The sequence below is a fragment of the Berghia stephanieae genome, chromosome 10, assembly GCF_034508935.2.
Source record: "Berghia stephanieae isolate SIO BIC M18660-M18661 chromosome 10, UCSD_Bste_1.3, whole genome shotgun sequence".
Classification (NCBI taxonomy): domain Eukaryota; kingdom Metazoa; phylum Mollusca; class Gastropoda; order Nudibranchia; family Aeolidiidae; genus Berghia; species Berghia stephanieae.
In genome coordinates this window covers 21,690,967-21,713,466 of record NC_088369.1, presented here as the reverse complement: position 1 = coordinate 21,713,466, position 22,500 = coordinate 21,690,967, and the positions used below count along the sequence as shown (strand labels likewise).

Here is a 22,500-nt window from a genome sequence, read left to right as displayed (position 1 = left end):
ATATATATATATAGATAGATAGATAAAAGAGAACAAAAACTTAATTCTTACGTCTCAACTTTCCTAGCTTTGGGCATCGTTGGAGTACAAGGACCATCTTCTTCATCCTCATCATGGAAAGAACTTGTAGGCAAAGAATTCACATCCACACCCAGAATCGTATTCTTATTCTCGTTGTCGTTTGCCACGTTGTTGGCAAGACGTGTGCTATTCAAAATTCCATCCACGCTATCATTGACGAACACATCTGGGGTCGTTGAATCCTTTTCCTCCAATCCTTCGCATTGAATCAAAACTTCACTTTTTCGTTTCGATAAAAGCCTTCTAATTTGATGTTTTGGTTGTCTCTCCGCCATAGTTTCCGGTGTAGTATTTGTACGATTCACAACGCCATCTTGCTCATTTTCATCTTTTTCTTTTTCTACAGAGAATCTCGAATATTCGTCTAAACTATTATTATTATCCTCGAATACTCCATCTGTCTGAACATTGTCTATTTCCTCAAATTCACCAAGACTATTTTTACAACTAGACTGCACTTGCAAGAAATCGTCTTTGCTTATAACCGAATCTGGCGACGAGGAAGATGTATCAAAGTCTAGGTCTAAGTTTTCTTCTTCGGCATTTATTGTCAACTTGTCATCGATGTTGTTCTTGTTGTTTGATTGCAGTAAGGCTCCTGTCGTGTCGTCACGATTGCACTCACTTGTACCGCTGCTATAATACCCTATGTGTTGCTCCGTCCTCGATGGGCCATTTCCGCTCTCGCCTTTGTTTCCCACATACGGTGATGATGATGATGATGATCGTGATGCCGAGGCGGCTGTATTATCTGTGCTTTTATTTTCTGAAATGTTATAAAAATCTCCAGAAAAGTCGATTGGGGAAGTAAAAAAATATCGATCCATTTCTTGACCTACAACGTTTTGTTCTTTAAAATGTCTCGCACCTTCAGAAGTTCTCACACGGGATTCTGAGTTGACATAGTCCGAAGACGGAGGAGACATCGTTGCCCTATATGTCAATTCGCTTTCACTTTGTTGAGTTATTTTCGTGGTGGACGCGCGTATGACCTCTGAATGCGGTCGAAGTCCGAAGAACGATTGTGTCGCGAGATATGTGGGCAAGCTTTGGCTACACAAGTCGCTGCTGTCGTCATTGCCAGTTTCAAGTGAATCTCCACGAGTTGTTGGTGGTGTGAATTCGCCACTCCTGTCAGAATTGAGTCGAATTTTCCTCTTGTGACTTAAAGTAGCTGACACCTTTCGAATCACTCGAGGGGGTTTAAATAGCAACGGTTGTTTATTTCCCTTATTTGAATCACTCATTGACGTTATAATATCATCACTGACTGTCTCAGATTTGTGTCTCGTATCACCTTGACTACCACTGATGTTATTCTGATTTATAATATTGGTAACGTTGTCGCCTTTGTTGGAGATGTTGTCAGTAGATGAAGCTGAAGACGAATGACCACCAAGCTCTAATAAAGCTGAATTTATAACAAGGTTATGATTACCAGCACTTTTCGTTCCCATCAGAGCCGGATCCTGTTGTGTGTTTTCCATACTGGTGAGTAAGTGGCTTGGAATCAAACCGGATCTTTCACTATTCATCTCCACCACGTTTGAACAGCTCTAAATTATTTCCTTGATCTTTGTTGGGTTTGTCCTCTATTCTCTTCACTTGTACACACTTATTATTCTACACTCGAAAACCACTTAGCACACACACTAGCACACACTAGCACACACTTATACAAATAATAAGGATGAACGAGAATGAAGTTGTTTTGAGGTCATGGGAGCCAATCAACCTTCCAAGGTCTTTTGACCAATCAGAATGAAGGAAATAATAATAATAATTATATATAAATTATGCAACGTCACTGGTTATCATAATTATAATGACACCCGGAAGTGCAAGGTTGAGATGATGACCCCAGTATTAACGCTGTTGACTGTTAGTTGTCCAATGATATGCATGCAATTCAATGATTCTAATACAGAAGAAGGCTTGTGAAACACAAACCACTTACAATCAAATACTCTTTAGTGATAATGGTAGCCTGACACACATTCTCTATAGAAATGAATACTATTATTATAATACACCAGAAAACTCTCGTGTGTTCGTTCTTCTAACAACTCCTTTCTCGAAGGCGGCTAAATGTATAGCGTTCAATCCAAACTTACAAACTGTAACGTTTATAATTTTTACACAACAACACACGTGTAAACTTTTTTACGAATTGTCCTGTCGACACACAGCCACGTTCAACACTCATAAATCATACTTATGTCACGTACTTATATTTTTCTTATTTATGGAAGCTGGTAATAAATTTAATATATCACTATTATTCTCCAAACAACATGTCAAGCCCACATGTACGGTAGGACCACCGCTAGAAAAAATCGCTCGACAACTACCTGTGGCCCACAAGTCAACGATAGCTCAGGGACTGGAAAGAAAGAGAGAGAGAGAGAGAGAAAAGTCTTGTCCCCTCATCAGTTTCTTACCTTTTCTTCTTACTTGTTCGCTTGTTCTCATGCTTGACTAAACATGGAATGGAAAATGGCCGCTAACGTTATTAAAAATAAAACGTTCGCACCGACGTGTACGTTTTTTTCAGGTCTGATAACTTAAAACTATTACGATCAACCCTTCACATGGAATGAGAACGGCTGACTTGGTGGTTATTAACAATAAAACGTTCGCAATAACGTATACATTTTTGGCAGGTCTTATAACTTAAGTTATTACAATCCTTCACACGGAATGGAAAACGGCCGCCATCGAGTTTCATGATTAAAATACTCGCACCAACGTGTACATTTTTACAGGTTTGATAACCTAAATTATTATGGGTTCATATTGTTTTCGTAACGGATAAAAAATGAAGGTAACAACTTCGATAAGGAACAAAATACCGAAAAAAAATGTTTTTTAAAGCTGTTTATTCATTTTTGTTCTATATTTTTAGAGTCCAAATCTTCCAGTCGCTTAGAATCATATTGACGGTCTTTTAATGGAAATACTTTCAAACCAACTCAAAATATTTTCCATTCCAACAATATTAACTGAGCCCGTTATAGATAGTTCGAAGTTGACGTCACTCAGCTCTTTGTTATTGTCTTTTGCCATCCGCGTTAATGAGTAATTATCACTAAACTGTATTAACCAGACAAGTTACACATAGTTTTGTGTGTTGGTCCGTTATACCTCCGGATGGCAATGTTGTGAGATTCTTAGTCAAGCGCATACTATCTATAGTATGACCCTTCAGTTTTTCAATCAACATACAGTGCATACACTTTTTAAAATTACGACAGTTATCGTTTATGTTATTAAAACTAGTCGAATAGATGTTTTATTTTTGACTCGAAAATTTATAATAAAGTATATTTTGGACCTGAAATCAACCGCTGATCGTAAACCGAAGACCCATAGCCACCCAAATGCTTGCCTATCGCCCGGAGTAAACAACCCACAGATCCTGAGCATCACTCACAATTTTAACACAGATGATTGGAAAAAATGTAACGTGTTGTCAGGTTTTGAGATGCATTCCTTTATCAGTGTGTCAAAATATTGTGAGAAACACTCACCAACTGGGCCTGATCTATTTGTGTGTTTGACATGTATTAAGGATATCTCAGGCCTTTTCATACAGGAAATAAATAGTCAAGGGGACGAGACGGGGTAAATGGCAGGACATATTCTGATTGGTTAATGCTTAGTAACGGGCGAACCATGAATTATCCACTAGATTTTTGACCAATTAAAACATGGAATTTGTGAAACACCTTCACACGTGATCGGACAAACATACTTGGTTGTTTATAAACAATAACGTGAATGAAATCAACCTCATCATTGTTATTGTTTTTATACCGCCAAATGGGTGACTGGTTAGAGATAGTATGCGCTTGGCTAAGAAGCTTATTACATTGCCATCCAGAAGTATAACGGACCAACACACAAAGCTGTGTGTATCCATGAACGTTTATAGTCTGGTTAATACAGTTCAGTGAGCATTACTCATAAACGCGGATGGCAAAAAACAACAACAAAGATATAACACGAATTTCTCCATCATATTATAAACCCTCTTCCGCACTAGGACAGGACTGTCCTGGGACAGTCCTGTCCCAAATCTGTAACATATAGAATTTAGAGAAATCTTCCGCACCTATTGGGACGGGACAAAACAGTCCCGTTGTGTCCCAAGCCGTTGTGAAATGCTACAAAATCAACGGGACAGGACTGTCCCAGTCCCGTGTTCATATCGTTTGTGATAGTAGAAAAATATAGCAGACTTCCGCACTAGGACAAAAAAGTCCCAGACTTGGCGGCGCCGTGTCAAAATTGAAATGCCTGTCTTTATTTTCTGCATCCCTACTACTACTACTACTACTACTACTACTACTACTACTACTACTACTACTACTACTACTACTACTACTACTACTACTACTACTCTACTACTACTACGTACTACTACTATACTACTACTACTACTACTACTACTACTACTACTACTACTACTACTACTGTTACTTCTGCTGCTGCTAATGCCACTAATATATTAATACATACATCTCTTACATTTTGTATTTATTTCCAATTCCATTGTATTAATTTTCCAACAATAGTCCACACTTTATTTTAGTTCACTACTGCATTACACAGTTCCTACCCGCCTCCCCTCTTTTAACATAATTAAGTACGCACCTTTTATAAATTTCTATTGCTCTGTTTTAATTCGCGCTTCCTCACAAAGTAGCATACAATTTCCTGCCCATCAATGTTTTTGTTTATGCATCTTAACAACGCCACTACCACATTATCTCATTCGTCTGTAGTTTTTAATTCATCATGTGTTGTTGATGAAGGGGAAACCCGAAACGTCCATTTTATCTGTTTTCGTATATTAAACTGAAACTTACATTCAATTTCACAGTTATGATTTATTTATTTATTTCATTTCTGAATATAAAAAAGCAAGAACAATTCAAAAAATAATTCTATGTGATGAAACCACGTACAGAAGGCAAAGCAACATAACCATTTTCGGCAATTTAAAAACGTATGTTTATAAATATAATTTAAGAAGTGTCACACTTTGTGACACAGCAGTAACGTGTCTAAAACCGGTCGCACATCTATTCGGTACCTTGTGGGATCAATTATCTTTATCGTTATTTATTTCGGGAATTTTCAATGAAAATATTTTTAAGTAAGTCCTTCTGAGCCACTTGGACTCATTGTAAGACAAATTAACTCCTTTAGAGCCTTGTAGCCAATGGTGTAGGAGTTATTCCGGTTTCAATAGCGTGAAGCGGACAATAAACGTATTTGTTTGAAAACCTTTGAACAGGACGCTAGTCTATCGCAGATTACTATCCCAGCTTGACAGGTACCCTTTTACACCTGAATGGAGTGAGTGATTGGAGTAAATTTTCTTGCTCTAGAAAGTACAAATTGGCTTCGGTCGGAATCGAACACAGAACCTCTGAGTCCAGAGTACAACTCGCTAACCATGGGCCATCTTGCCTCCTAAGCTTATAAATCCGGAACTTATCCATGTTGCTGTAGCGTTGAGCAGACAGATAACAGTTTAAAATAAAAAAAAAAAAAATTCCCTTTTTCATCCCATAGGGGAATTTTTCTCGAGGGTCTATTCCAAGGGAAGACTTGAATAACCCAGGCGTCAGCCGCAATGCAGCGCCGCAAATTGAGCTAGGGCGAGGTATAAGCCAGGCGTTAGCCGCAGTGCAGCGCCGCAAATTGAGCTAGGCGAGGTGACTTACTCAAGGCAACACAGCGCATCAGCGGGTGATCGAACTGATGCCTTTCGGGTACGAAGCAAAGACCGTACCACCGAGCCATGCTGACTTTCTATTATCCTCTTGAATGATGCTAGTCCGTCCAAGATTACTTTCATCAGCGAACTGGTACTCATTTGCACCTGGGTAAAATGAGGTGATTACAAGAAAGTCATTTTAAGATAAGATCGGAGATCACCATAGAGTCTACGGAATTGACCCTTGAGCAATCTTTGGGTCATTAAAGGATGCACCCAATATTGTTTTCTCTTTCAATTTGTCTTTTTTTTCAACGTAGTAAAGTACAGAAATATGCAACCTCTATTTCATCCATTACTAGTAGTAGTATAGTAGTAGTAGTAGTAGTAGTAGTAGTAGTAGTAGTAGTAGTTAGTAGTAGTATAGTGTAGAGTAGAAGTAGTGGTAGAAGAGGTGGTAGTTGTAGTGGTGGTGGTAGTAGTAGTAGTAGTAGTAGTAGTAGTAGTAGTATAGTAGTATAGTAGTAGTAGTAGTAGTTGTTGTTGTTGTTGTTGTAGATGTAGTAGTCGTAATAGTAGAAGTAGTGGTAGTAGTAGTAATAGTAGTAGTAGTAGTAGCAGTAGTAGTAGTAGTAGTCGTAGTAGTAGTAGTAGTAGTAGTAGTAGTGGTAGTAGTAGTAGTAGTAGTAGTAGTAGTAGTAGTAGTAGTAGTAGTAGTAGTAGTAGTAATAGTAGTAGTAGTAGTAGTAGTGGTAGTGGTAGTGGTAGTAGTACTAGTAGTAGTAGTTGTTGTAGTAGTAGTAGCAGCAGCAATAATATTACTCTTGCTTTAAGAATATTTCATGATTATATAAATCTTATGTAAATAAATCCCATTGTACAGTGTAAAAAATCATTATCGTCATGTCGTATCTTATGTTGATTCATAAAATGTGAATTATTAGAGTTGTACCAAGGACTAATTTTTTAAATTATTAATTTATAATTCAAACTATTAAATAACTAATCTATTAATTAGAAGATTTTACATTATTATTATCACCAATATAATTATATATATTATTATTATATATTATATTATTATTATTATTATTATTATATTATTATTATTATTATTATTATTATTATTATTATATATTATTATTATTATTATTATTATTATTATTATTATTATTATTATTATTATTATTATTATTATTATTATTATTATTATTATTATTATTACTATTATTATCATTATTAATATTACTATCACTGTTTGCCTTGCTTTATTACTGATTTTATTTACTTGATTTGTTGATTATATTCTTGTATGAGTTATATTGACAATTGCCTACAAATAAACTTTTGAATCTTGTAAAAAAAAAAAAATAATAATGCATTCGCGCAGGTGTGTCCCGGGACAGTCCTGTCCTAGTGCGGAACCCCTTTTGAATAGAAGTTTTCTCCAGTGGGACAGGACAAATTAGTCCTTGGACAGTTTTGTCCTAGCGCGGAAGGAGTCTAAAGGTTAAAGTTTACACTCAATTTCACATTGTTTTATTACTTTCCTAACGGGAAAATCCCTTTCAGCGCCTCTCTGTCCTTAGACCGATAATGGAAGAGTGATGACAGATAGGTTTTATTTTATTGTTTGTGACATTCGAGCCTTTAAATTCTGATGAAAACAGAACTTTTCCCCCGTGCCATTTAGTCTGTTGTATATTTCAATTTGTGCATTGATTATAATTGTTTTTCATAACGTCCTGAGCACCCTTGAGTGGAAGTGTACGCTTTAAAAATTATCTATTATCTATTATTATTATTATTATTATTATTATTATTATTATTATTATTATTATTATTATTATTATTATTATTATTATTATTATTATATTATTACAGTCCACTCCGGATAATCGCAAAACTTTCGGATCAGCAAAAATGTTGCGATTAACCGAAGTTGAGTTTCCAGTCCACTATAGCAACAGTTTACACATATATTGTAAATTCAAACCAGTTGTGGTAAACATTGACATTATTCTTAGTCTATCACTGACTGAGTAATATGTTTGAAATAAAAAACCATATGGCTGCCCTGTATAGATTTTGTCAAGCAAAAGCAGCTTTGATGCAAGTCGACAGCTTATTTAGATATGGTTCACTTTCACTCTTTTGTTTTCAAACTTTGTAAGAGTCAAAGAGATTAACCGTGATGAGAGACAGTGAGCTCTCACCAAACTCGTTGGTCACAATGTACAGGTCAATCCTAAAACAAAGGATATCGCTGTCTCTTTTTACAACTGTCATTGTAAAGACGAAACCAATCCCCCTCGCCTCTTATTTCATAGCCACAGATGACATCACAATCCCATACTGCAAAGCCCGCTCTCTTTTATCTCTGATAGAGTGGTGACACACTACTTTAACATTAAATCCCGCTCACACTCGATTTTCCAACTTGTCACGATTTCTTCCATGATGGAATTTAAATATATTTTGTTTGATTGATTTCTTGAATTTACCACTTTTTGAGGGCGAAAATATCTTGCGATTAATCGAAGTTTGTTGCGATTAACCAGTGACTTTTATATAGAACTAATTACGTTTCTTGGGAAATGTTGCGATTAACCGAAAGTTGCGATTAACCTAGTTGCGATTATCCGGAGTGGCCTGTATTATTATTATTATTATTATTATTATTATTATTATTATTATTATTATTATTATTATTATTATTATTATTATTATTATTATATATTATTATTATTATATCATCATCATTATTAATTATTATTATTATTATTATTATTATTATTATTATTATTATTATTATTATTATTACAACTTTTATTTTGTAACAGAGACAACGTTGTTACCCGTCTGATGCCCAGTTTACAGCTAAGTGCGTTGAGAGAATGCGAGTAAAGAGCCTTTTCGAAGGACTCAAATTAGCGCCACCTAGAGCCTATGGTCCCGAACCAGAGACGTGTCGGTCCGAAGGCCTATGTCAAACGTGAAGACCACAATGCCCCATTTTGGTGGAACATTAAGATTCGCGTGTTATTTCTGATGGGCGCTAATCAATATCGGTAATGTAATCAATTTATTTCTGGTACCCGTTAATGAAAAATTCTGAATGAAAACGTCGGAACAGTACATTACGTATTTGCCATATAAGTAATAAATCAATCTTTTATCAGTTTGAGATCAAGTAGCACGGGATTATAATGAATACATAGATCTATGCAAATGAAGTCTTGATTCAAAATGCTCACGTCATTCCTGTTTAAAAAAAAAAGAAAAAGAAAAGATCTACATATCCTTAGCCCGAAATAACACATTTATAAATAGTTGGCAGACACCGACGTGTACATATATGCAGGTCTGACATCCGAACCCTCTTATGGGCCGTGTTTAACATTGTTGTAATGGACAATATTTTGCGTCATTTTTTCTTTTAGAGATTTCCATTACAACAATGAGCCCGTAAGGATTTGGGTTATCAGACCTGCAAATAAGTGCACGTCGGCAGACACTGAGGTCTAATTCTGGCGAAAAAACAAAACAAAACAATTTTTTTAAAAAAGAAAAAAGAAAAAAGAAAAAATCAATAAATTAAAAAATAACATCCACGATTTTGAAATTTTGGCCAGAAAACCTCGGCCTTCAATAAAAATCGATCGATTAAAACGACCCTTGTCTTTTCAAAAAAAAAAAAAAACAAACAAAAAATAAATAAATAAATAAATAAATAGATAAAAAAAACCTCTCAAACCTGGGAGTTCTCTGAAGACTTCGCGAAGTCCCAGGTTTGAGACGTTTTGCCAAAATGGCGAACGTTTTAATCGAACGATATTTGAAGGACGATTTTTTGGGCCAATATTTTTAAAAAGCTTGTTTTGTATTTGTTTTGTTTTCCAGATGACGACAATACAAGCGTTTTGATTGGTCCATGCCCAGTGTATTCATACGCCCGAAATAGACTTCATTCAATGTCTGCCGTCTAGACGTGTGTATCAATGACCGATAATCCACAGTCAATCATAACTTCCAATTCTGATATTTAAAACGCCATTCAACCACAACCCACTCACCATAACATAACATAATATAACATAACATAACATAACATAACATATTGTATAGGGCGAAATAGGATAAAATCCTTTTGTTTCCCCTAAATATTAATACTACCGACCTCTGGAAAAACATATATTTAAAAATTTGGCCAGAAAATTCGTCCTTCAAGTATCGATCGATTTAAATGACTCTCATCTTGGCAAAAACTTTCAAACCCGGGACTTCGCCGAAGTCCTAGGTTTGAAAGTTTTTGCCAAGATGACAGTCATTTAAATCGATCGATATTTGAAGGACGAGTTTTCTGGCCTAATTTTTAAATATGTGTTTTTCCAGAGTACGGCAGAAAAATAATGTTAAAAATCTATTGAAACATCAAAACATTATTTATTTCATCCCTGTCTTTTATTTCCATTTTCGTTCCTTTATCTCGTCCATATTTTTAATCAACACAATTTGTTGTTTTTTAAATAAATGTTGTGACTCATCGTTTAGAAACGGTGCTAAAAAAGGATTATTACTATGATGTGGCCCAGTGTGCGGCTATGTGGTCTAGTGGTATGACACCCGCTTTCGGATCGGAAGGTCCTGGGTTCGAGCCTCGCTCGGCGCATAGTTGAGGCTCTTTACTCACATTCCCTCACCGTACTCAGGTGTAAAATTAATACCTGACCGTTAACAGCGTTGTCTCGGTCGGGGAAAAAAATTTGCAATATAGTCTAACACGCGTCATGTCCCGTTTTACATGTTACGTGTTGCTCTTGGTCAGGGTCCCCTTGCAAAGCGCTTTGAGCACGTTTAGTGGATATTGTGCTATATAAAAGCTCACGTTTTAAAAAAAATGTGACCATTCGTCTCAAAACGGAATAATATCGGGATGAACCAGGAACTTAAAAAGTCGAATTAAAACTGAACTGACCATAAGGTTTGAAATCCTGGTTACTAGCATACCCATCGTCATGGCTTGTCACTCCAACACCGAACCCATTCCATAGCACCTGGGGAGCAGACTCTGGGGTCATGGTCAGTGCAGCTGGGTCTGCCTGGCATTCTCTAAGGATGTGCACCATCGTCTGATCTGGGCACCCACACGTACACAAGCTAGTCTCAGCCGGTCCCCACGTTTTCATGCTTCCAGTTTGTTCTCCCAAGTTTTGCCCGTGCTCTGTTCAGTGTTACCCATTCATTCCTGGGGAGACCAGTTCCGTAGGGCAGTTCTTCTAGCATACTAAATACCATAGTCGTTCTACACCATAAGGAGTCCTTCAGAGCCACGAGTCTCATGGAGCAGGAGTCTATCCCGGTTTCTATAGCGTGAAACGGACTATAGCAAGTGTTTGCTACCTTTTGGATAGGACGCTATTCTATTGCAAATTACTTTCCAGCAGATCTAACAAAACCAGCTACCCAATCACTTCTGGGTGGACAGGGGGGTCAGACCAAAAAAATAAAATGAAATCTCGGCTTCACCCGGGATTGATCTCAGTCCCTGTTCGTTTGAAACGAGTACTCTACAAACTGAGCTATCGACACCTCAAGACGTAACCATTCTAAACTTATATAACTCTTGAATGAAGCCATTGGTATACGCGAATGTAGAAAGGCACGGGGCTAACCAAGGAAGTCCTGGGGCCGTTTTCATGAACGTGGACAATCGCTTAATCTCTGACTATCTCTGACTTTAGCCAATGACTAGAAAAAAATCGGATTTCATGTGAGCTGACTAAGCAAGTCCCAGACTAAAATCACGTCACCTTCGAACTAAGTTTGGCCAAGTTTCAGTCATTTGCTGAGGCAAGACTTCGTGCTTAAGTCTGAGACTAGGTACTGGGAGACGTCATAGTGTCAACAAGATAGCAACTATTTTTAGATTGAGTGTGCTTCGATTCGGACAGAAAATACTTCGGTTACGAATGATAGAGTCAAATAAGGGTCCTGTTGCCATAGACACTGGCTTTAAAAAAACTATAAGATAAATGCAGATCGTCAAAAGTACACATTTTTGTGAGTAAAAACTAAAACTAAACTGAATCTATCGGCTCGTGAGATGAGAGTGAACGAGAGACTCCGAAATCGAAAGGTTTGCGTCAAAGAACAACCAAAAAAAAATGATAAGAAAGTACAGTAGAGACAGAAGTTATTCTGCTGGCATTGCAACTGACTTAATTAATGTGATTAATCAGACACTTACGGAACACAATTTCTCTTTTGTATGTTTGTTGGTTTTTTGTTGTTGTTGCTTTTTGTTTTTGTTTTTTGGTTCAATTTCTTTGAGTTTCAACCTCCGTATACATCGAGTCTCAATGAAACTGCCATTGGACTAAATATAGAATTCACAGTCGACGATGGACATCATTGCAGTCTATATCAGTCGACAGTCAATATCACGTGTGTTGCTAATTTCTTCTTTGGAAATCTTTTGCGTTGAAAGTATGAAGGCGGGTATCTTACCTGCCGTCGTGTACTAGAGAGCGTGATGTTACCACCACAAAATAGTCGAATTAGTCACCGCCCTTACAACGTCCACTTCTAGGCAAGAGACGAACTAGTCCGAGACTAGAAAGCGTGCATGAAGTCCGATTTTTTTTGTCACTTGCTTTGCTTGGACTTAAGACTAACTAGCCATTTACTAGACTAGTAAATAACTAAATCCAGTCATCGTTCATGAAAACGGGCTCTGGATGGGAAATGTGGAGACAACAACAACTGGCAAAAGGATAATCGACTGCTCGGTAATGAATGATCCTTGAGCGTGAAGAATGGCGTTCCATGACATTGAACCTCTGTAGGGAGGGATACGGAACTCCGGTAAGGTAAGTGTATACACGAATGTAACATGAAGACGTCAACGATACAAAACAAAGAATCCCATTGTAAACGATACAAGAGGTTTGGTTTGCATAACCTTCGGTACTCTGAAAAAACAGGTTTCTAAAATTTTATCCAGAAAAGTCGTCCTTCAAAGATCCATAGATTAAAGTGACATTCACCTTGTCAAGCACTCTCAAATCTGAAACTCCACAAAATCCCAGGTTTGAAAGTTTTTGCTAAGATCAAGGTGATTAGAATCAATCGATATTTGATTTGAAGGACGAGTTTTCTGGCCAAAAATTTTTAACGTGCTTTTATTCAAAGTACGGCGGTAGATCCACAGCTTTATAAAGTTCTATATTTTTATTTCACTAGTTTTGCTTGGGCGAACAATGGAAAGAGCATTTGAGGTTTTCGCACAGTTGTTTTATTTCAATAGGGGAACTGGTTCAATGAATACCATCGTATAAGTGTAAGGCAATAAGGCAATAAGGCAGTAAGGCAATAAGGCTCTTTCAGAATCGACAGTAGACTTTATCATGAGTTTAAAAAATATTATTGTTGTTGTTGTTGTTGTTGTAATTATTATTATTATTATTATTATTATTATTATTATTATTATTATTATTATTATTATTATTATTATTATTATTATTATTATTATTATTATTATTATTATTATTATTATTATTATTATTATTATCATCATTATTAATTATTATTATTATTATTATTATTATTATTATTATTATTATTATTATTATTATTATTATTAATATTATTATTAATAATGATAATTCTAACTTATAATCTTTTTGATTTATACATTATTATAGTTGTTTATGTTCGACAAATGGATGATGCCAAGTCTGCAAAGATAGATCATCATCAAGCCCTACTGCAACCTCCTCGTGGTGTCGAACGGTAACAGGTCAAGCTGGCCAACTGCAGAGGGCGACAAGAATAGGCAATGGCAAACCATTCTTGTAACTTTGCCGAGTTAACTGCATGAATAAGTCCAAAAAGTCAAACGGTGACAGCGTAAAGGGGAGCATGTTTTCACGGAAGACTGCTGCCTCGCTCGGTTGGGAGCGTGATGTTCGTCAGGTCACACCGAACCGTCAGCCAGTTACTAGGCGAAATAAATTTAACAAATGTGACAAAACCAAAATTGGGACATGGAATGTCAGGACCTGTGCCCAAAAAGGAAAACTAAACAACATTCTAAAAGAAATGAAACGGCTCCAAATAAATATTCTTGGCCTGGCAGAGATGAGATGGAAAGAGCAGGGAACCATGTCAAAACAAGAAAACAACACGACATATAAGATCATATGGAGTGGTGGAACCTCTTTCCAAAAAGGAGTAGGGATGATCTTAGACCAAAAATCAACCAAATTTTACAAAGGGCACGTAGCAATCTCAGACAGAGTTTTGCTGGTTAAGCTAAGAGGACCTGTAGTTGACACCAATATTATTCAAGTTTATGCACCAACAGAAGAGGCGACAGATGCAGATATGACAGAGTTTTACCATTCACTAGACAAAGCAAAACGAATGTGTAAATCACAAGAAGTCCTTATGGTAATGGGGGACCTAAATGCTAAGATTGGCAGAGGCAGAGATGGTGACATAATCGGACCACATGGACTCGGAGACAGAAATGAACGAGGAAACATCTGGGCAGATTGGTGTAGAACAAATAAATTAATGATTTCAAACACCTGGTTTCAACAACACCCAAGAAGAACCTGGACATGGCAATCACCAGGGGACAGAGCAAGGAACCAGATAGACTTTATAGCAGTATCATCAAGATTCAGAAATGGCATATTAAATTGCAAAACCTACCCAGGCGCCGATGTAGACAGTGACCATGTCCCAGTTGTTTGTACAGTAAGGATAAAGTTTAAAGCTATTCAGAGAACGGCTGGTAGAATAAAGAGGGATTACAGGTTATGCAAAGACAATGGCATACAAACAAAAATGAGAGAAGAATTTGAAAATGCACTCATGATACAAAGCCAAAGTGAACCTGATAACGAAAAATGTGAAAAACAATTTGATATATTCCAAAAGTGTGTCAAAGCAACTGCAGAAAAACATTTACCAATAGCTCAAATAAACAGCAAAAAGGAATGGATGACAAATGAAATTCTAAACCTATTTGAAGAAAGACGAAAATGCAACAGAGGGTCTGCAGAATACCAAACATTGAACAACCACATTAAATCCAAATGCATCGAGGCACACGAGAACTATCTAGACTGGAAATGCTGCGAAATCGAAAGAGAATACAAACCCAACCCCCAACAAGCTCACCAAAGAATAAAAGAACTATCAGGGAAAAGGAAAAGCAAAGCAGCAGGAAGTTGTATCCAAAACAAACAAGGGGATCTGCTATTTGAAGAACAACATATAGAAAGCCGATGGGTAGAATACATAGGCGAACTGTACAATGATCCAAATAGAAATGAACCACCACTGAAATTCAAAGAACCATTAAGCGGTCCAAACATCACCAAAAGTGAAATTGAACATGCCATGGAACGAATGAGGGATGGTAAAGCAACAGGCCCTGATGAAATATCTGTAGAGGTATTAAAAAGCCTAGGAGATCTAGCAATTGATGAACTTCACATATTATTCAACAATATATACAATACTGGGAAAATTCCAGAAGATCTCTGTAACTCTATTTTCATAGCAATACCAAAGAAAGCAGGTGCAGTCAGATGCGAAAATTTTAGAACTATAAGTTTAATAAGCCACATCAACAAAATACTGTTGCGTATAATTATCAACAGGCTAAGGAATAAGATTAACCCCGAAATCGCAGAAGAACAATATGGATTCCAACCTGACAGAGGGACAAGGAACGCAATATACCTCCTCCGTGTTTTAAGTGAAAGAGCTATACAGGTTCAGACCCCACTATACCTCTGTTTTGTCGACTACAAAAAAGCTTTTGATAGAGTACGCCACGAAGAAATACTAAAACAACTGCACTCCATTGGCGCTGATGAGAAAGACCTCAGACTCATGCAAACATTATACTACACCCAGCAGGCATCTATCAAAATCGGAAACTCTACAGGAAATTCCATTCCTATTAAGAAAGGAGTCCGTCAAGGGTGTGTTGCCTCACCAGATCTGTTTAATCTATACCAAGAAACAATCATGAGGGGCATAAATAATATGGAGGGAATAAAAGTGGGAGGTCACAACATAAATAATATAAGATACGCAGACGATACGGTACTCATTGCAACATCAGAAATCCAACTTCAAAAGATTGTTGACAAAGTGGTAGTAGATAGTGAAGCCAAGGGAATGGAAGTGAATATCACCAAAACGGAATGCATGGTAATACAGAAAAACCCCGAAAACAACAACACCTGCAATATAACGATTCACGGCGAGCAACTTACCAACGTAGAAAAGTTTTAAGTACCTAGGTTCAATAGTGACAACAGATGGAAGATGTAACCGAGACATACGAGCAAGAATAACTCAAGCCAAACAGGCCTTCATGGACCTGGGAAACATTTTGAAAAACAAACAGATGTCGTTCGGGATTAGATTCCGAGTCTTGAAGTGCTACGTGTGGCCAATCTTGTTATACGGATGCGAAAGCTGGACTACAAATGCAGAAACACAAAAGAACATTGAAGCTTTTGAAATGTGGTGCTTGAGAAGGATGCAGAGAATATCGTATACTGCACACAAAACGAACGAAGAAGTGCTAAAACAAACATACCAACAAAGGAAACTAATGCCCTTAATAGTGGATCGACAACTATCCTTTTTCGGACACATAGTAAGGAAAGATAAGAAGGAATACCTGGCAAGTTGTGGAAAAAAATACCTGGTAAACGCGCCCGGGGGACAAAGAAAAACACTCATAGACCAACTGAAGGGCTTCACCAACCTAACAATCCAAGAGCTGTTTGAAAAAGCAAGAGACAGGGAGGAATGGAGAGAGATAATTCATGCAGTATCCGAAGCCTGGACCAGGCATGGAACCTAGAAGAAGAGATAGTTGTTTATATAATATGAATACTATAATTATTTAAAGTATTAATGTTTTAATAATAATAATATTATATTATTAATAATAATAATAATAATAATAATAATAATAATAATAATAATAATAGTAATAATAATAATAATAATAATATAATAATAATAATAATAATAATAATAATAATAATAATAAATAATAATAATAATAATAATAATAATAATAATAATAATAATAATAATGTCCTCAAAAAAGTGGCAATTTGTCATTTGGTTATACATTGATAACAATACAATATATTGACATAAACACACTCACACCTATGCACAACCGTATGTAATACATTAGTAATAATAAATAATGATAAAAATAATAATAAAATAATAATAATAAAAATAATAATAATAATAATAATAAAATAATAATAATAATAATAATAATAATAATAATAATAATAATAATAATAATAATAATAATAATAAATAATAATAATAATATAATAATAATAATAATAATAATAATAATAATAATAATAAAATAATAATAATAATAATAAATAATAATAATAATAAAAGAAAAATAAAGAAGAAGAAGAAGAAGAAGAAGAAGAAGAAGAAGAAGAAGAAGAAGAAGAAGAAGAAGAAAAGAAGAAGAAGAAGAAGAAGAAGAAGAAGAAGAAGAAGAAGAAGAAAAGAAGAAGAAGAAGAAGAAGAAGAAGAAGAAGAAGAAGAAGAAGAAGAAGAAGAAGAAGAAGAAGAAGAAGAAGAAGAAGAAGAAGAAGAAGAAGAAGAAGAAAGAAGAAGAAGAAGAAGAAGAAGAAGAAGAAGAAGAAGAAGAAGAAGAAGAAGAAGAAGAAGAAGAAGAAGAAGAAGAAGAAGAAGAAGAAGAAGAAGAAGAAGAAGAAGAAGAAGAAGAAGAAGAAGAAGAAGAAGAAGAAGAAGAAGAAGAAGAAGAAGAAGAAGAAGAAGAAGAAGAAGAAGAAGAAGAAGAAGAAGAAGAAGAAGAAGAAAGAAGAAGAAGAAGAAGAAGAAGAAGAAGAAGAAGAAGAAGAAGAAAAGAAGAAGAAGAAGAAGAAGAAGAAGAAGAAGAAGAAGAAGAAGAAGAAGAAGAAGAAGAAGAAGAAAGAAGAAGAAGAAGAAGAAGAAAAAAGAAGAAGAAGAAGAAGAGAAGAAGAAGAAGAAGAAGAAGAAGAAGAAGAAGAAGAAGAAGAAGAAGAAGAAGAAGAAGAAGAAGAAGAAGAAGAAGAAGAAGAAGAAGAAGAAGAAGAAGAAGAAGAAGAAGAAGAAAAGAAGAGAAGAAGAAGAAGAAGAAGAAGAAGAAGAAGAAGAAGAAGAAGAAGAAGAAGAAGAAGAAGAAGAAGAAGAAGAAGAAAGAAGAAGAAGAGAAGAAGAAGAAGAAAAGAAGAAGAAGAAGAAGAAGAAGAAGAAGAAGAAGAAGAAGAAGAAGAAGAAGAAGAAGAAGAAAGAAGAAGAAGAAGAAGAAGAAGAAGAAGAAGAAGAAGAAGAAAGAAGAAGAAGAAGAAGAAGAAGAAGAAAGAAGAAGAAGAAGAAGAAGAAGAAAGAAGAAGAAGAAGAAAGGAGAAGAGAAGAAGAAGAAAGAAGAAGAAGAAGAAGAAGAAGAAGAAGAAGAAGAAGAAGAAGAAGAAGAAGAAGAAAGAAGAAGAAGGAAGAAGAAGAAGAGAAGAAGAAGAAGACGAAGAAGAAGAAGAAGAAGAAGAAGAAGAAGAAGAAGAAGAAGAAGAAGAAGAAGAAGAAGAAGAAGAAGAAGAAGAAGAAGAAAACATCATTAGACAATAAACTCCTTTCTTTTGTGTATCCTGGTGATTTAACACCTCACAATAATGATGGTATTACTCTTATATCGCTGTCAAAGAGATATGCTTTGAAACAGCTGACTGTATATCGGCCCATTCAAACATACGGACACACACACACACACACACACACACACATACACACACAAACTCTACCTCATCTCTTTCTCTCTCTCTCTCGCTCTCTCTCTCTCTCTCTCTCTCTCTCTCTCTCTCTCTCTCTCTCTTTCTTTCTCTCTTTATCTCTCTCGATCTCTTTTATTTTCTCTATAATATTTCTTTCACTCTACCCTCTCTCTCTCTCTCTCTCTCTCTCTCTCTCTCTCTCTCTCTCTCTCTCTCTCTCTCTCTCTCTTCAACAAACCGAAACAGACAATAAACTCATAAGTCCACCATACTCGTCGTTACACAAAACACCTCAATTCTCTTATCATCATTATCTATATCCTGTTACATAATAATAATAATAATAATAATAATAATAATAATAATAATAATAATAATAATAATAACATCTACGCAGTAGAGCGTTCATCAAGGCCACAGCCATTATAACGACTGGTTTACAAAATGATAACAACAAACAGATTGATCGTCGTGTTAGATAATACTGACATTGAAGCATTTAAACCTTTTTTTCTCATCTTTTAAAATGGATTAATGTTTATGCCCTTGCACATTATTATTATTATTATTATTATTATTATTATTATTATTATTATTATTATTATTATTATTATTATTATTATTATTATTATTATTATTATTATTATTATTATTATTATTATTATTATTATTATTATTATCACTCTTATCCATTTCACAAAACAAAACAAGGGGGGTCACTTTGATCCTAACAAATCCCCTGCTGTAAAGCAATAAAGACTCCCATGCCGAAGAGCGCCGGTAAACAGATTTATTCATGGGTTTTATAATAACATATCTATATCATTATATATTATATCCTGTATATCTTTGGATTCAATATCGAATTTATGATTTATCCTACCATCTTAAAGATGATAGTGGATATCCATTCCCCTTTTGGTTTGGGGAATCACAGTATAATAGAAATATGTTATCCTCTGGATGGCAATATTATGAGTTTCTTAACCAAGCGCACAGAGTCTATAGATAGTATGCGCTTGGCTAAAAAGCTCATAACATTGCCATCCGGAAGTATAAAGGACCAACACACAGAATTGTGTGTATCCATGAACGTTTATAGTCTGGTTAATACAGATCAGTGAACATTACTCATAAACGCGGATGGCAAAAAACAATAACAAAGACCTGAGTGACTGCATCTCCGAACTATCTATAGGTGAGGTCATTGGAAAGGTATGATAATATAAAAAATAGAATGAAGATGACGTAACTCAGGTCTTTGTTATTGCTTTTTGCCATCCGCGTTTATGAGTAACTCTCACTGAACTGTATTATCCAGACTATAAAAGTCCATGGTTACACGTCGTTTTGTGTGTTCATCCGCCATACTTCCGGTGGCAATGTTATGAGCTTCTTAGCCAAACGCATACTATCAATAGATGTATTCTTGATCTGCTTGCTTTGAAGGTGTCTGTCACACCGCAGCCATCGTGAAGTTATAGATAGTATGCAGATGACGTCACTCAGGCCTTTGTTATTGTTTTTGCCATCCGCGTTTGTGAGTTGTTCTCACTAAACTGTATTAACCCGTGGCCTTCGTAAAATTATGGCCTGCTACTGATCAAAAAATGACGTCAAAATGCCAGTCTTTGGCCACAAAAGAAAACAAACGTAAGTTGTATTCAATAGTTCAACCAATGAAATAACTTGTTTCCATGAGCTCTACTAACGACAACTCTCTAAGCGGTGGAAAAACCAAATAATGACGTCAAACTGCCAGTCCTTTTGGATTTCAGTCTCAGGCTATAACATAACGATGGCTACGATTAACCTGACTATAAACGTTCATGGTTACACAGAGTTTGTGTGTTGGTCCTTTATACTTCCGGATGGCAATGTTGTGAACTCCTTGGCCAAGCGCATTCTATCTATAGCCTGACACCAATCAAAAAATGGCGTCAAAAGACAAGTCTTGGCCACAAAAGAAAAAAAAAATCGTGAGTTATATTTAATAGTCCAACCAATGGAATCACATGTTTCCATGAGCTCTACTAACGACAACTCACTAGACGCTACACAAACCTAAAAATGACGTCACACTTGAGGGTTCTAGGCTATAGATAGAATGCGCTTGGCCAAGGAGTTCACAACATTGCCATCCGGAAGTATAACGGACCAACACACAAACTCTGTGTAACCATGAACTTTTATAGTCTGGTTAATACAGTTTAGTGAGAACAACTCACAAACGCGGATGGCAAAAACAATAACAAAGGCCTGAGTGACGTCATCTGCATACTATCTATAGGTAGTTCGAAGTTGACGTCACTCAAGTCTTTGTTATCGCTTTTCCCATCCGCGTTTATGAGTAATTCTCACAAAACTGTATTAACCTGACTAAAAACGATCATGGTTACACACAGTTTTGTGTGTTGGTCCGTGATACTTCCGGATGACAATGTTGTGAACTCCTTAGTCAAACGCATATTATCTAAACGTTTAAGTTTACACATAGTATTATTATGTGTCGGTTCCATTGTTCAAGCGGTAGAATAGTGGGTATTTTACTTAGACACAAACCATCGATAGTAAAACCTGTGTAGTTTGCTATATTTACCAATCACTGCCATTGTTTCCATTATGACGACTGACGACTGTCCGAGAGGCGTGGTTGTCTGTCTATTACATACCGTGTAAATGTTGCATCTGTACTATCTGTGTACAAAGTGCCATGTATAATAATAAGAGTTTGACAGGGTTTTTGTTTCGTCCTCGATGTCAAGTGTTGTCGATGGCTTCAGATTTGGGATATTGCACTTTATTAAACCTCATGATTATGTGTACACACACACAACACACACATACACAAACACACAACCATACACACACACATACACACACACACACACATATATATATATATGTATATATATGTATGTGTGTGTTTATGTATATATAATATAATATAATATATACATACATATATAATATATATATATATATATATATATATATATATATATATATATATATATATATTGAATCGTGTTTGATACAAATATGGTACGAAAAGTGCTCGACATGTAGTAATGGAGCGAATTATTATTTAAAATATTTACCACAATGTTTGGGGCAGTCTACATCGATGTTTCAGGCTTAATTAAGCCTGAAACATCGATGTAGACTGCCCCAAACATTGTGGTAAATATTTTAAATAATATATATATATATATATATATATATATATATATATATATATATATATATATATATATATATATATATATAGAATGCAAATTTTCACTCACAAATGTGAGTGAAAATTTGCATTCTATATTAGCTCTAAACCACCATTATCGAGCACTTTCGTACCAACAAGTACCCACCAACACTCATATATATATATATATATATATATATATATATATAATTATATATATATATATATATATATATATATATATATGGATATATATATATATATCCATTAACACACATATACACATACACCCATTCGACAGATTGATAGAATGATGGATAGATAGATAGATAGAAAATAAATAGATATAGATAGATAGAGGTACAGACAGAAAGACAGTCAAACAGACACACAGACAGAGAAAGAAACAGTGTGTGTGTTGTGTGAGAGAGAGAGAGAGAGAGAGAGAGAGAGAGAGAGAGAGAGAGAGAGAGAGAAGAGAGAGATATTCCCTCATTAATATTATCATCATGCCCGTGACATTTGACCCGGCGTAAATAACCCTATTTGTCATACTACAATTTTGACACGATATACATCCTGGATGATGGGGGGGGGGGGGGGGGGGGGGGGGGGGGGGGGGGGGGGGGGGGGGGGGGGGGGGGGGGGGGGGG

The 22,500-nt window shown here is 35.7% G+C and overlaps 2 protein-coding genes across 3 annotated transcripts in view; one reads left to right on the top strand and one right to left on the bottom strand.

Annotated features, from left to right (window-relative positions):
* The window catches only part of LOC144980823 (putative serine protease K12H4.7), a 641,746-nt gene that overhangs the window by 533,739 nt on the left and 85,507 nt on the right, over nucleotides 1-22,500 (top strand). The window lies entirely within an intron of this gene.
* Nucleotides 1-22,500, bottom strand: part of LOC144980806 (cytosolic phospholipase A2-like) — a 131,372-nt gene that overhangs the window by 49,921 nt on the left and 58,951 nt on the right. The window contains exon 1 of one of the 2 annotated variants that reach the window (XM_078928622.1): nucleotides 52-2,460. The exons of the other annotated variant lie outside the window; for it this stretch is intronic. Coding sequence (XP_078784748.1) covers nucleotides 52-1,616 — 1,565 coding nt within the window. The 5' untranslated portion in view covers nucleotides 1,617-2,460. Of the gene's footprint in view, nucleotides 1-51; nucleotides 2,461-22,500 lie in introns of those variants that run through there. 2 annotated transcript variants of the gene reach the window in all.